We start from the raw sequence: 16,267 nt of genomic DNA, 5'->3' as shown, positions 1-16,267 counted from the left end.
AGGTAAGCGAAATCAGGAGATTTCGACAAATTTTGAGTGCAATGTAGGGTTTTTATGGATCAAATTGGATTGAAATTACTTATGTGGGTACAGAAGCTTCCACCATAATGCCACCTCTTCTTCTTATTCCCCTTATTAAAGGCCCCTTATTAAATCCCAAGTTGTTATGTTTCTCTGCAGAAAAAAAGAAAACAAAAGTTAAATCTAAAGTCCTGCCTTACCCTGTGTAATGCACAACTGTTCAGGTTCCTCTCCTGTACTGAAATTTCTTTCTTTTACTGAAGACTGTGAACTTCTTATTAGAAGCTTCAGCAAGTCAGAGCCTGTCCTATTTCCTCCATTATAATCTAGATCTTCCTTCCCTAGTTTACTGCTCCTGTCCTTACCTGCATGAGGCAGGGTGATCTGATGTGTTCAGAAAGCTATGTGCAGCACCCTGCTGATATCTCCCACTAGTCTGCCTAGCACAGAAACACAATAATGATGTTGCTGGCTCCAAAATTAACTGTCATTTAAAATGTCATTAGCATGATGATGATGGGGGAAGAAAAGTAACCTCTAAATAAATATTCACTGCTGCACACAAATCTTGATCAAAAACACAGAAATCCCCAAATTCAGCCCCCAGAAATCACCCCCTTATTAAAAAAAATAAAAAGTGGACTGCAGCATTTTTCCAACTTGCTTTTTTTGTTTTTGCTGCAATGTTCACCTAAGCAGCTCAAAAAGGAACATTACGAGTTTCCACTTCTGCAAAATTTTGCTGTCATCAAAAGCCATTGCAGCAAAAATAATTTCATCAAAACCATTTAGCCCATCCTAAGCAATGATATCAGTTGGCTCATTCTATTACAGAACAGAAAATCTGCCTTTCTGTAAAATGTTCCTTAAGTTTTACAACACAACGGTAGTATTGGATGGAGTCCACAAAATTCACAGAGCCAGAAAAGCCTCTGAAAAGGTTAAACCTGCGTCCGCTATCTGAATTCCAAATGGATTTTTTTCTATGCCTCCATAGCCCTCCCTTACCAGCTTCTTCAAAGCTTATGTTGTATAGCGTAGAGAAAAAAAAAAAAAAAAAAAGCCCTAATTGAATTTTGTACAGGCGAGATGCTGGTTGCCGTTGACGACGGTCATTTCAGGTAACGCCACTACAGTGCTTTCCCTCAGCAGTCTGGCAGTTAAATAAAACCTCGCCTGCCTATTACAAGCAGCTGGCAAGGTCAGAGGAACGCCGAGCTTTTTAAGGGGAATTGGATAATGCTGTCAGTCCCTCTGCGGCTCTGTAGTAAAAGGTGAACTGAGGCATATAGTGCAGTCTGTGTGTGCGTGTTGGCGGGGGGTTTCTTTGCTGCAATAAGAAAATAAAGTTAACACAAGAATACATTTTCTCACATCAAACCAGAAATAGCAGTTGTCAGCTTGCCAGGACACAAATGAGAGATTATAGAGACCACAGACAGGAACAGGCGAGAGGTCTCCTCATGGAATGCGCTAAACTCAGATGAACCTGACACAATCTAAGAAACATAACAGCTTGTCATCTCTGTGCGGTGGCTTGTAATGCCAATTGTTTGCGTCCCCCTGACATTAGGAAATGCACTGATTTGCTCTGGCTGTGCGGATCCTCCCACGCTGTGTCAGGCCAGACATCCAAGAAATCATTTTATAGAGAATTAATATTTTACACATATTTAGTTAGAGATCAGACAATGTTCCCTTTACATAGATACAGGTAGTCCCCGGGTTACATACAAGATAAGGACTGTAGATTTGTTCTGATGTTGAATTTGTATGTAAGTCGGAACAGGTACATTATTTTAAAAAAATGTCTCAACATATTATTAGGCAGCGTGGTGTCAGTTACTGTATAAAATCCTCACTGTGAGTTAATCACAAACCAAGCAAAAAAAATCTTATGGAGCCTAGACATTCATTTTCTTCTGGAGCAAGCTGTGTTTGATATGGAACAACTGCAGAGTTTGTCTTAGTCATTAAAGAGTTACAAGAGCTCTGTCTCAGCTGTGTTTAGAAAATATTTCATTTAGAAATAGAAAATAGGTCATGCTAACCCCTCCCCCCACCCCCTTCAAGCCTCTGTACTGCACAGGAGCAAGCAGGGAAGCCCCATTGGTATCGGGGAGTCCTCTGTATGTTGGATGTTTGTATATACAGTAGGAGGCATCCGTATGTCGGATGTCCTTAACCCAAGGATTACCTGTAAGATGTTCCCACAATTGCTGGATGATAGATTGGAATTGATGGCTTAGAGATGGAATAAAACCATCATCGGTTTCAAATACAGACCTATAAATAAGAAAAATGTCCACCTGCCCTAACACCTATACAGGACTGTCTATTAATGAGTGAATGTTATAGTCTGTTTTTTTTTTTTTATTTCCAGTGGATTTTGCAAATGCAAGGTCAAAGCAGGTCAAATGTTATTCAGAAGGAGGTCAATTGTAGGTAAAATGCACCTGTCTATGAATTCTGAATGATCTATGAAACATCTCAGATTGATACCATCAACACATGGCTCTAAAGATCTCTAATGCCACAATACCAGTTAGACTTTATTTTTATTCAAAATTGTTTGAGAGCGTTCTTGTACTCACTTTTAATTCTTATATTGTAGAGCCACCTTCAGATGCATTGACCAATAATATGTAAGAAAGAAAGAGGTTTGAGGCTCACTGCTTAGTATAAAGGTTAATTATGTATTTTTGCATTTTTGATCAATACATAAATACATTGAACAATAATACAGTATTATACCTCTGTCCTGGTAACATTTCACAGGACATAGGTGTTTTATACTATACAGGGATGCTTCTATATGCACATAGATTTAGAAATGACCGTATGAAAGTCGCATAAACTCCCACGCGTTTCGCCAACAATTAGGCTTCCTCGGGGATATGTTTAGTGAACGAACTTTAGAGTCAGTAGTGAGAGTTGTATACAAAAGTAACAATAGTGATGATGAGAACAAATAGGTGGAAGTTGGTAAAGTGCTATGTTTTTTTATTTAATTTTATTCATCTTTGTTTTTTTTTTATTTATAATAAAACTCAATCAAAAGCCTTGATGTCTTAATTATACTGTAGTCACATGACAGGCCAGGTTTTTTAATATATAAATTATTATTATTACAGGATTTATATACAGCCTATTACAACATATTACGCAGCGCTGTACATCTATAATGTATGAGGGTTCTTCTTGCACTGCTCATGTCAATTCCTGGTGACATGGAAGTGACATTAGAAGAGTCCATCACATGGTTAAAAAAGACTTTAGGTGTGGTATCATGTTGCAGCGAAATGAAAGTTTATCAAAGTTTTACAATTCTCTTCTTTCTAAATAAAACACCTATTGCATAGGCCAGCCTAGCTCAACCAGACATTGTTAGGGGTTCCTCAAATCGTGGCGGACTGACCTCTCATTTCAGAAAGCCTACACAGATCTGGGGTCAACACCACTTGGTAGAACCAGCTGCATGACCCTAATATGGGTTTTAGTAGTCAAGGTTGTATATTAGCCTCCACTGTAAGGGGGTCACCAATTTAGGAGGTTTTTTCCCTACAGACCCCCAATAATTTGGTTTCAGCAGAGGTCCCAGAAACCCAAAATAAATATCATGGGTTCCTTAGGGGTAAAAAGGTTTAGAAAGGCTGCATTAGATATTAGTGGGGTAGGAAACTTTTTTCATTGGTTGTTTTATTTTAAGGGACAGCCCACCTAACCTCCAGGCAGGTAGCTGAATACACATTTAGAAATGATTATTTGACATCCCAATAACACAAACAAATCCTGAACCTTCACTTGATACAAATGTTATTAAAAAACTGTAATCTTTAGACAGAAAAAAGTGACAATCTTAACAGCTTGCTATGGTCATAAGGGAGAATCCACAACACACTAAGAGGATGTCATCCCTATTCTATTTTCATCCTTCAAACATATATGACAAATTAGATGACATAAATGTGGATGAACTTGCAAAAAGAAGAATCAAAACAAATTAAATATGTATGAGCTTTTGACAATTGAGTAGGAAAATGGAAAACTGCAGCATTTGCACCTCTCCCTCCCTACTTCTCTTTCTACATGTTAGCTCCTGGCTCTGTTGCGCTGGTTATGTTTCTGTGTGATATAGCGCTACCTAGTGTCCAAGTCATTTACTGATTTCTATACTATTCCATACATTCAGAAAATACAACATATGAAAAATAAATGTTAAGGCATGTGTTACAGTTCACAATGCAGCTTTGGGTGCTCTAGTGTTGTAAGTCATTGAAGATAGAGAATAGGCAAACAGGCAATATTGTTCTCACTATTCTTGTCTATGCCCACAGAAAACAGAGAGGATACAACCAAGGTTCCATGGAACCCTAGTGTCCCTTCTGAAGTTGCAAGGAGTTTCTTGGGCAATGAACAATTTGCAACATTAAGGTCAGTTTAGGTGACACCAATGGCCAGCAATGTAAGAGACATTCTTCCTACTGACCACAACACTAATGTACTATGAGCTGTAGACATAGACATTATAGCAGGAGTTTCCTGAAGACCTAAAAGTTATTTCAAGGGTTACTGGTCTATACAGTTCAAACTTTAGGCAAAGATAAAACAAATCATTAAATCTATTTTAAATGGAAGTAGTGAATTTTACCTGCTTTCAGCCACTTGCAGACCTTGTACAGCAGGGTTGGAATGTGAAAGTATAAAACACCCCAAGAAGCCATTCACTTAATGTGCTGACAAAGAAAAAAGCTAATCAATGGGCTGCTTCTACACTTTTACAGGCTGGGGCAGGTCCAGGACAACCTGGGCTCAAAGAAAATAGGTTGAGTGATTTTGGACATCAGGTTGGGGTCACCTAGTGGCAGAAAGGAGGTACTTTAGACAGCAGCTCTGAACTGAGGGGTTAGAAAGCAGTAACACCTGTTTTTTTCTCTTACTTGGTTCCATTGTATGGCTGGTGATCATCATTACCTTCATGAGCATAGTTGGTGGAATACCTAGAGAAAAAAACCTTTAATACATCATCCGTGACATCCCACTATAGACACCAAGTGTTTGTGTATCATCTCTGTGTTAAATTTCATACTTGTGTCTAAATTGTCTTTTTAACTAACCACATAGCAACACCTTCTGAAATTTTAGTGTTTAACTACTTCAGAACCACAGACTTATTCCTCTCAAAAGACCATATATTTTAATAGAAATGTGTTGGTATTGTTCCAAATAACATTTTCAGCACAATGATAGGAAATAACATTTTTACATGTAGAAAAAAGTTAATGTTGGCATTTTTTGATTTATGTGTTTATCTGTTTGTTTACATTCATATTAAAACATTAATTTAGAGAAAGTCCTTTGTACAGATTTTATTTGTAAAAGTCTTGTTTTTACTGATCTCCATTTACAAAAGTTCTCTTACAGACGTTCTGGGCTACTGGGCTGAGATCTGGATCTTGTTATACTGTCTGTAGTCCAACATATTTAAACTAAGTTCCTCCAGAGTTTCTTGAACACTGAGTGGTGGTGATTTCATTTTAATTTTTATTGTCAGACAATGTATGGGGTTATTTGAACAATCACCACCAATGCAGAATGGTATTTCACCACCAGTGTAAAGGGTCCCCAAACCACCTTCAATACAAGACACTTCAAGTTATTTGTATATGTCTCTGAAAATGTGTCAAAATAAGAAATAAAGAATGTTATAATAACTACAGACACTTTTTCCTAAAGGAACCCTTCCCTAACCACTAATATCAGGGTGCATTTCCAATGACTGCCGATGTATAGAGACATTTGTTCAGTGAACATCAATCATTGCAGATCATTGTAAGATACATTGAGCTGTAAATATAACATTTTTGTTGAGTTACCCCAGACAAAAAAAAATAATAAAGGTTAAAAATGTATGCTTTATTTTCATCATCCTTCATTGCACTTCTAGACCAAATAAATGTAAAATGTTTTACCATATTAATAATCTTACACAGTGCCTGGATTACCAAATTACTATACATCCAACTGTTTGTGAACATGCTTTACCATTGTTCAGCAAATCTTAAATACTGGGGGAAGTATAAAAGAAGGAGGTCATTTCATGGTGGATAGTTCTTGTTCATTTAAGAGTAGCAAAAGAGAAGAACTTTTTCAGAGTGCTTTGCTCAGCACCATGCAAGAATAAGACTAGGGGGTCCTGAGCAGCATTTATAACAGCGTGAAGAAATTATCCTAGCTGGCTGTGTATGTGCAAAATCTCATGCTTACATATTTGGTTTTTGGAAAAAAAAAAAGAAAAAAATGACAATAATACATTTACAATCTGTATAATGTTCTGTATGATTATATAATATATTGACTGCTTGCATAGATAGGCTTTTAAATTTCAGAACTTTGGTAAAACTAAGACCCCAATTAGAATTGTCCCTAAAGGTAAATGTTGAATCAGATTGGATTGTGTATAACCAATGGTGGTGTCATAGTCATATTAGCTGATCAAACCTTTCCCAACAGCACCTAAAATGCAATGACAACAATTGCACCAACATATTACGCATTGCTGTACAGATACAGACAGTGACACAGGAGGAGGAGAGGACCCTGCCCCGAAGAGCTTACAATCTAGGAGGTGAGGGAAGTAACACACAATAGGAGGGGAGATAAGGAATGGTGAGAAGTAGTTTAGGAGGGTTTTATGGAGGGTTTAGGAGACAGAAGAAGACTAGTAGACAAGTTTGAAAAGGGCTTTATACATATGTAGAAAGTATTTGATATACTGATATTTATGTTATATTTACATCTTTTGTAATCCCTTTTGTTGAATCAACCTAATAAAGATTTAAATAAAAAAAAATCCCTAATAGAACAATGCAACAATAAAGAGCTCACCCTAAAGGAGTCTTGAGGAAAAGAAGATTTGGAAGGAATGAAAACAAAAAACAAAAAAATAATAAGTAAAAAATAAAGAAGGCAAAAAAGTGGTGGTGGTGGGGGGGTTAAAGTGAGCCCCCACCTAGGCACGCATCCATAGGTCCAAGCCAAAAAAGGAAATGTGGACAAACATGTATATAAATGCATTTAAAATAATAATGTAATTCCCAAATGCTATAGTTGTGGATACTTACACCATAAAGTTACCTGAGCACAATATTTGCTGCAGTTGGGTGGTAAACTGTCAGCATAAGTTATTTTTTGCAAAAAAGTGGAGCAATATGGGTGGAATCTTACTAAAGATCTTTTGAATCATATATTGCTTATTTACAGGGGTGCATTGCAAGGTTTCCTTTTTTATTTCTCATTGGCATTCATTTTATTACATGTATAAAACCTACAACTCCTGTATTTTGTTGTCATACATTATTCCTAAGTTATTTATTATTTGTATTTCATACAAAATGCATTTGACGCCCTCCAAAATGTTCTTGTTTTTAATATCAGTTTGAAGTTATTAGAGAGACACCATGGAATTTTTTTTTTCTGGAGAACTTTGTTTCTTTCTTGGTAATTTTAGTCTCTCCAAATCCTGAACAACGTTTGACATTAGAAATTAAATTAAAAGGCATGTATCCTGTAGCTATACAGGGCCATCATTAGAAAACTATAGATGGGCCTATGTTCCCACTTGGAAGAAAAAAAAAAAGAATTAGCAGGGCAACAAAAGCTGCCACTGCTGTACCATAAAGACACCCCCTCGCCCCTCCTCCCCCTTCCGAAACCCTTCAGTGATCATTACGTTTCTGCACACACACGCTAACACACATAAACTAAACACACTAAACACATGTACTGTACACTAAACACACACCTACCTGAGCTCTGTCTTTTTAAGTCTTAAACCCCAGTCATCTTATCCCTTGCACTGTGATATCTTCTCCTGTGTCGTTCTCCAATCCAACTTCTCAATAATGGGACACATGCTTCTTTCCGCTGGAAACTGTTCATAACTACTCGAGGCCCCCAGGACCTGTCTATTTCACACTATTCACCACCAAGATCCCCCTCCTGTTGGGGCCCTCCTGTGACAGCAAAGGTCATTTGGGTAACATACTGATCCCTGACGACTATGAGAGCACATACAATGGGCACATGAGTTTCAAAACTGGACCGTGGAACAAGAGAAGAAGGTGGCATGGCCATGATGAATCATTTTCCTTTTGGATTATATGGATGACTGGCGGTCTGAATAATGGGGATTTTTAAATGTAAAAGCGGTACATTTAAAAATCCTCATTATTTTAAATTTCCTGCCCGATCCGCCTACCTGCAACACAGTCCCGCTCTCCAGCCTATGACTCACAAGCAGATGTTCATCTGGCATCTGCTTCCCCTGGACTCGCGTCCCCAAATTTCACATGCTGGAGGCACAGATGTAGGCCGGGCATTGCTAGGTTACACAGATACCCGGCCGGCATCACCAGGGGAAGGAGATGGAAGGCATAGCTGGAGTACGCCGCCGACATTACTGGAGGACGCGGTTGGAACGTGGGAACCAGGTAGGACATGGTAAACTCCCTGGCAATTCCACCCCAAGTAGGGTGTAGGCTCGGGGTTACCGCTTTTGGTATGGAAAATCCACCCAGAGTCACACTTGGGAATACCGCCAGGTAGGTTAAGTAATCAGTAGCTATTACTACATATTGTTTAATATAATAACATAAACAAAGGAATAACAAGACACAAAAGTTTACTCACAAAAGTTCCAACCATGGTTTATTTATATTTTACATTTAAAGATAAATAGATCTGATTGATAAATGGCAGTGCTCAGGGATGGGTAACATTCGTCTCCAAATGTAAAAAGAAAGCAACAACAGTATACAATAAATGTTGGGCGATGTACCCAGAGATTGGCACAGTGGTGGGTGAGATGTCATAAAAGATTGTAACTTTTATGTCAAAGGCTGCCATTAATATCGCATTAGGCATACTGAAAACATTCATATTATATTACAAAAATATCCAGTTCTTTATCATTTTTTTTAAAGTATTTACCTGAAATCTGAAAGACAGGAAGACAGAACCAAAATGTTGTCCTGTACAGGTCATGTCACATGTGCTAAATAAGTCTTGGGGCCTCTGTATAAATATGTTCATTATAATGTCCTTCATTCTATTTAGCCACTAAACAGTTACCATATACAAGTCTGCTGTGCCCAAGAAAAGTGAAAAGAAAAAGCTAGAATATAAACTGGTGAAAAACAAAGGTGAAAAACGTGAAATACTAATAGAATACTGCCACAATTAATTATTACAAATTGGCACAGAAAATTTGCACAATTGAATTTGCTAGGCTATTTTTACTATATGGCTTTGTTATATGAGTGCCTTGATAAAATACACAAGACTGAACTTTTTAAATAAGCCCTTCTGTATATACTTTGTATATCTATGTACGTCTTTGGTGGGCTCTTATCACTTTTCTTGTGATCCCATACAATGTATGGTTAATCAAATTATTTAATGCTGCTGTTAGGGCTTATTGAACCCAATACAAAGTGTGGCTACTGAGTAGATAATCGCCTGGTTTCAGCACCTGTATTAAATCAAGAGAACCTATCTTGTTGAGTTGCATTCACTACAGCCTGATATTATTCTTCACAGCAGCCACACTTGTACGGTAATAAAAGTTTAAAGAAAAATTCAATAAAGGCTATTCCCATTGAATATTTATAAATAAAACCACCCCAAGACATTAAATTTTTTTTCAAATATACTATAATGAAAGCTTAGGTTAGCTCAAACTGTGAAGAGCTGCAAGAAATTGACACAAGCGGAATGACATACATGAGATGTAACTCTTAAAACTCGGGGCTCATTTTAGCTGAAGCATAACACCCCCAGAATTCAGCTCTAATACACAGTATATATAGTATACACTAATTCTAAAATGAATAAAAATGACCAGTGCACCTTTTTTATAAGGCTGTTTGACTTATACAGTAGGTTTAAAGACCCTTTAAATTCATATAAAACTCTGTACACAATATGTTACTAGTCAGCATTTGTATAGGGTTTGGTTTAAAATATATTTTTATTATTACACTTCTGAATGAAAGAAAACCCATCATAAATGAAATATACGTAGGCTGACCACTCTTTGAGAACACTAGTATTCTCACTTTGACCTAAAACAAACAACAAGGATTTTGTTAAACCCATCGGATTAGCATGATAGCCAGGAACATTTTTAGTAGAAGGGATCAGCAATTGCAAAGTGTATATTTCTTTTATTTTAGGTATACCATAAATATTGGGTAGAGTAGGGATTATAATTAGATTCCCTATCAGGTTTTCACAGCTATCTGGGGCTCCTATAGAGAGATGTACCCTATATACTATTAATGTGGCAATGGTTTTACCAAACAAGAAGCGAGAGATTATTAGCAACTAAGCCAGGAAAATAATCTGTTTTGATAGAATAGGAAGCAGACCCCTGGCAGCTTTTTCCTGCTTCTGTTGGAGATTTCCCCTGACTTTGGGCCTGATTTATTAAAGCTCTGCAAGGTGAAGAGAATACACTTTCATCAGTAAAGCTGGATGATCCAGCAAGCCTGGAATAGATTTCCTAAAGTCATTTGCTATTTGTTAGCAAATGTTTTCAACCCTGGACCAGATCCATTCCAGGTTTGCTGGATCACCCAGCTTCACTGATGAAAGTGTATTCTCTCCACCTTGCAGAGTTTTAATAAATCAGGTCCTGTTTGAAAAAATTGTCACCAGTGCAGTAAGTAAGGTAAGGAGATATCGATTTACCAGAGCCCCAGATAGCAGTAAAAACCCATAAGGGATCATTAATAACCTTTATTTATATAGTGGCAACATATTACATAGCGCTGTACAATAAATAGGGGCTGCAGATGACAAACCTGCATACATAACAGGTACAAATAATGACACAAGAGAACCCTGCTCAATAGAGCTTACAATCTTCCAATCTTTTCCTATTCTGTTCGAAATAAAAATACAAATGGGCCCTTACATAGACCTAAACTCATAGGTATTTTATGAAGTAGTAGTGTTATGAATTTAATTCCTTGCAGCTCCTAGAATAATTTACTATAATGGGGGTAAAGTAAAATCTTGCCTATGGTTTTTTTTATGAACCAAATGTTCTACTCCCTTGCAGCATTGGGAAGAATTATCTGAGTTTCCTTTCTAGTTGTAAATGGAAATGAAATTGTGAATAAAAAAGGCTAGAGGGCAGGTAAATCATTTTAAATTGTTCCTGTCTAGTCACAGTGCTTCTAAATTGAGCGTGTTTTGGATTTTAATATTAATAAATGTTGTGTTTGGGTATATCAGCTAAAGGTACGCATGAATCAGGATATTAAAATGTTCTTATGGGAGAATATGGTATAATGGTAAAGTGAACTATGCCTATTACATTTTTAATTTCCTGGTTACTGCAAGAGAGGCAAGCACGTGGACTTAAAGCGGTCTCACCACATTTTTAACATTATATAAAAGGGTAGCTAGGAGTGTTTTTTTTTTTAAATTAGTTTTTGGCATAGGTGACCTTATCTGTATGTGTATGATCATCCTTTTTTTCTGCAAGTTCTAAATACAGAAGACATCAAGAGCTTCTGTCAACAGGCCTTGGTCTTAAGTTGATGATATCAGGTTGACATTAGTTTAAGATGCTTCTGAGATCATTAACATTTCATTGACAGATGCAGTTGACCTTCTTCTGACTGTCATTTGACCTACTTCGGGGGATTTTGCATTTCCATAGACATGTATGGGAATGTAAAATCATTGTAAAGTGAACAAAAGCCCATCAACACAGGCTCCTAAAAAGCAGGCACATGCTTAATTTTCCAATCAATATTCTGAGTTTTTGGTGGGACCCTCAACATCTTTATATGCAATGCAGGACTGCGGGTCCTCCATTGTACATGGCAGAATTCTAGTTCTGCTTTCAAAAATTGCCGAAAGGACAAACAATGATTCTTCTGCAGAAAAACATACTTACCTGCCTGTTCGCAATCTTCTTTTCCATGTAAAGTAAGAATGCCAGGATTTGCCTATATTCTGTACAACTATGGCTGATAAACGTTTGCAGAATTCCCCCAGTGGTAGTTTACTCTGTTAGATTAATGTTGTGCTTAAGTTAAGGCTGGTCAAATGACCACAGCCAAAGTTTAAGAAATGATAGATGGGTGCCAACATTTTATAAATGGGTATTGTTGAATGTGTACTTTCCCCTGGTTCTCTAAACATGTCAGCTGGCTTCTATCTTAACTGATTGGCTTCTGAAAACTCACTGTATGTGCTGCTCCTAATGTTTTTAAAACAACACAAAATCTTATATCTGTGCTAAAAAGATTTGATAGATGTTTTAAGTTATCTTCTCTTAAAATTGGGAAGATCAGTAGAACCAAGGTAGACACAAGTAAAAATCATACATCATGTTCTTCAATACATGTATATATCTCCTTATATTGGATCATAATTAATTTATATTAATAGTCTTGTTGGCTTATCTTTTGGTCCTTGCATCCATCGGTCTTGAGAAAATATACTTTATTTAGGTTTATCTAAACACCATGCCTGAAAATACAATAGCAGAAAAAATGATGGTACAATTGTGACTGATTATGTTGACATGATGAGCTAATTAATAAATATTAAAACCATTTATGATTCTTTTGGTGGAATATTAAAGTGCTAAGTCCAATGGCCATGTTTGAAGTGCAGTAATATCATCATTAAAATTGATCAGACTTGATTGGATTATTAAGAGTTGCTACAGTACTTTGCAAATAAGTACTACACATTCTTTACAGACAAACCTGTAAAAAAACGACTAAAAGTACCGATATGCCCAAGAATTATTATGGCAAAAATATAAAGTACTGGCCTGATTTTAAAAAATAGAGTAAAAATAGTACTGGTTCACTTCATAGATGAATTTGAGTGGCCAAGAGCAATGGTTAAACTTTAATGACAAAAGTTACTTGTTTGCTATGTTTAAGTTAACTAACTATATTTGAAACAAAACAAACAGGTGGGATAGAACACGGCTGTTTTCATTACATTAGAAAATTGATGGGTAATTTGGATTGTGTGCCTCGGGTATGTTTTCTAAGCCCAGTGTTCTGAGGTTTATCATCTGCAAAAAGTGATCCAGCACCTGTGATGAAGGAAGACAGAAGCAGCACAAGGTATAGACAGAGACGGCAAATGTAATAAATAACAAAAAAAATGGAAAGACAGTATTAAGGCAAGTCCAGGTGTGCACACACTATAGATAAAGGTGAGCAGATGGGCAACTAATTTCATTATTGATATGGTCCTTGAATAGTGGTTTTGGGCAGCTGCCACTTAAGATATTTCTAAATTGATTATAGATATCAGGTAGAATAAGATATGTCCATGTGTTTGTAGTGTGAATATGGTTCCCAGCTATGTGCAGCCAACAGGATACAAACTCCAGGCCTAGTCACAATGTTGAGGATTCTTTCATATTACTATCACCGTCAAAATTTAGTCCTAATAATACTGGATCATACTACAACTAGGCATGTGAAAGGTATTGGTTCGGTGTTATATTTTTTCTTGTGATTTGTGAAACAGGGTGTATGTGCTAGCAGCAACTTCCAGGCACACACATACTTTTAAATAACTTAGCAAGGACAAATCAGACATAACATAAATTCATATAACAACTGATAAATGAAACACAGTAAAAGATCCTTTAGAATCACAAAGAACATGCATACAGCCATCATGCATCATGACTGTTTCCCCGCTTAGGCTTCATTAATACTGCAATCATATCAACAAATTATAATATGCTGAGATACTATGAGCAGAAAATGAACAAACAGCAGCTTTTCCAATTAAATTCTCTCTTGCCAGGTCAAATATTATCTCCACAAGCAAAGTAACTTTCATCAAACCAAGGAAAGTCTGGCAGAGGACAGTTAGGATAAAATAAAAAATATAAACTTTATTTCACATCCAATTTCTGATTTAGGTGTGCCTTATGGACATTCCAGAAGATGTTTTTATTAGTAAAATAAATTATTTGCCTCCTGAAAAGGGTTGTTTCTCCTGTTCAACAGACATTGGTCTAGTTCCCTTTTTCATAAAAAAATACACAAGGTATGAATTTCTTGAATATAACCTGAACAGTCTTTGAAAGCTCACAGAACATCAAGTGATCTAACAATATAAATGCACCCAACTTCTGTATCCCCAATGCCCTGATGACTTTGGGCCCTACAATTTCTCCTATGCAGCAACCCTAATACACCAATGCACCAGACTCCTCTATCCCCCAATTTCCTGATAATGTTGGCTCTTACAACACCTCCTGTGTATTAACTCTAGTACATAGGCACCAAACATTTCTTTCCTCAATACCATGATGACGCTGGCTCTATGGCCTCCTGAGTAGCAATCTTACTCCTAACCAGACAATAACACGATTTGTGTGGCATTTAAACATCCGATCATGATGATTTACTAATATGCTTGCAAAATAGGCACATGATGATCCTATAAACTTGTGTGCTTATGGGAGGAGTTTGGTTTTTGGATGTCCTGAATTAGTAGCGTATATCAACTTTACATCAAACAGCCCATTACATGCCAGGGTGCTATCAAACAGCCCTTCACGGCAATCACAGTGGGATAATACAGAGATACAGCTGCATGCTGAACAAAAATATACAAAACTTTTTTTCCAACATGATCAATAAAAGGGTGGTGGATGGCACATATCTCCTAATAAGGTCAACAGAAACATGATTTTTTAGAAATTCCTTGGCCAATAAATGATATCAGTCTACGAAGACATGGAGATTCATCCATTACTCCAGCAGCAGAGTTCAACGATTTCTTTTCTGTCCCGATAAAAAGAACCACTCATGTCAAATATGCATTTTTGTTTTACTTAAGAAGGATATCTTCTTATCTAAATTGATATTCTCTGTTTTCGCATAAAATATAAAGGTTAGAAATGTGGAACTTTTCCCCAGAAGGGAGGGATTATTTGCTGCTGGACACAGTTGAAGGCCCTATAGAGCACCTCTGGATGTTGGGTATGCTTTTCAGTCTCCAGTTAAATGTGGAAGCTTCTCACTTGTTTTCAATAAGAGTTTGTACCTTATGTACAAGTTCCCGGGCTATTCTTAGGATTAACTGTGCATCATGATGTTCAGCCATTTCTGCAAAAACAAAATTCAAACACATTAATTTAATCAATGGAAACTAAAAGGATAAAGTAATTTGTATGAGAAAGTTACAAGACACTAAGGGACACATTTAAAATGTAATAAATTTGTCTTTCACCAAACACTCACTAGTTGTTACTTAATCATTATCATTTAAAACATATGCACCAGGAAGATTTACTGGCAGTAAATGTTTAGTAAATGTCAGATTAATTTCCAAGTTAAAATTCAGTAACTTTAAAGGGCAAACAAACTAATCAGATTTGTGTGCATTAGCTATCTAGTAAAAGGATGGAAAAAAACTATACAAACTTTCATACTGTTTAAACCATTTATTCAGGTATATTTACAAAATGTCTGTTCCAAGCTGATATATAGAACATTTTGCTAGTTCTGGATAAAGCCAAGGAATTCGATCACCTTTTGTCTTCTGAAGAAACCCCCCAGGTTGGGTGACTTGTGTCTAAGATAATGATCTACAGCATTCTACTTACCATTAAAAAATTTGATAATATCTGTGAAATCCATGTTGTTGTCTCGCACAATTTCTCGATAAACTTGTACCAAAGCTAGAGCAATAAAAAGCACAAAATGCTCCGAGGAGATGTGCCTGGCTGCCCATATAACTTCCCATACTGCAAATACATCTTCATATAACAGTTCTGCAAAAGAAATAGGTATAAAAGACATGGATATGGAAGTAATTTTTTACCTTTCAAAAGGATATACAGTTCAAATGCTTACAAATTCCATAGCTAAACAAGGTTTTGAAAAGCCTTTAGGACAGAGCAAACTGAAGCGAGAGAATGCTAAAATATATGTTTATGGCAAAAATGTTCTCATTTGAGATATGTAATACCTCTTTTAAAATCAAGCAGGAACCAACGATAACAGAAGTAGAAATGAGTGTAGTCTCCATTCTGGTGCATAAGTTCAAACAGTTCTGAATCCAAAATCTGTATAAAGAAAATCGGCATCACATGTTAGGTATCTGTTTCACATTCTGTTTTGTAAAATGTGGATCCCTGTGATGACTATGGTATGCGTAATGCACAAGGTAATGGAGG

General features: G+C 36.6%; 1 protein-coding gene across 2 annotated transcripts in view; it reads right to left on the bottom strand.

The window, feature by feature from the left end:
- Window positions 1–10,699: 10,699 nt before the first annotated feature.
- SGSM2 (small G protein signaling modulator 2) overlaps window positions 10,700–16,267 on the bottom strand; it is a 177,156-nt gene continuing 171,588 nt past the window's right edge. For both annotated transcript variants that reach the window (XM_072429801.1, XM_072429795.1), the window contains 3 exons: window positions 16,060–16,156; window positions 15,695–15,862; window positions 10,700–15,194 (listed from right to left, as the gene is read on the bottom strand). In XM_072429801.1, coding sequence (XP_072285902.1) covers window positions 15,106–15,194; window positions 15,695–15,862; window positions 16,060–16,156 — 354 coding nt within the window. In that variant the 3' untranslated portion in view covers window positions 10,700–15,105. The remainder of the gene's footprint in view (window positions 15,195–15,694; window positions 15,863–16,059; window positions 16,157–16,267) is intronic.

Source organism: Pyxicephalus adspersus, chromosome 1 (assembly GCF_032062135.1).
Source record: "Pyxicephalus adspersus chromosome 1, UCB_Pads_2.0, whole genome shotgun sequence".
NCBI classification, from domain to species: Eukaryota; Metazoa; Chordata; class Amphibia; order Anura; family Pyxicephalidae; genus Pyxicephalus; species Pyxicephalus adspersus.
Note: the sequence above shows the minus strand (reverse complement) of the source record. Positions and strands in the feature narration are given on the sequence as shown.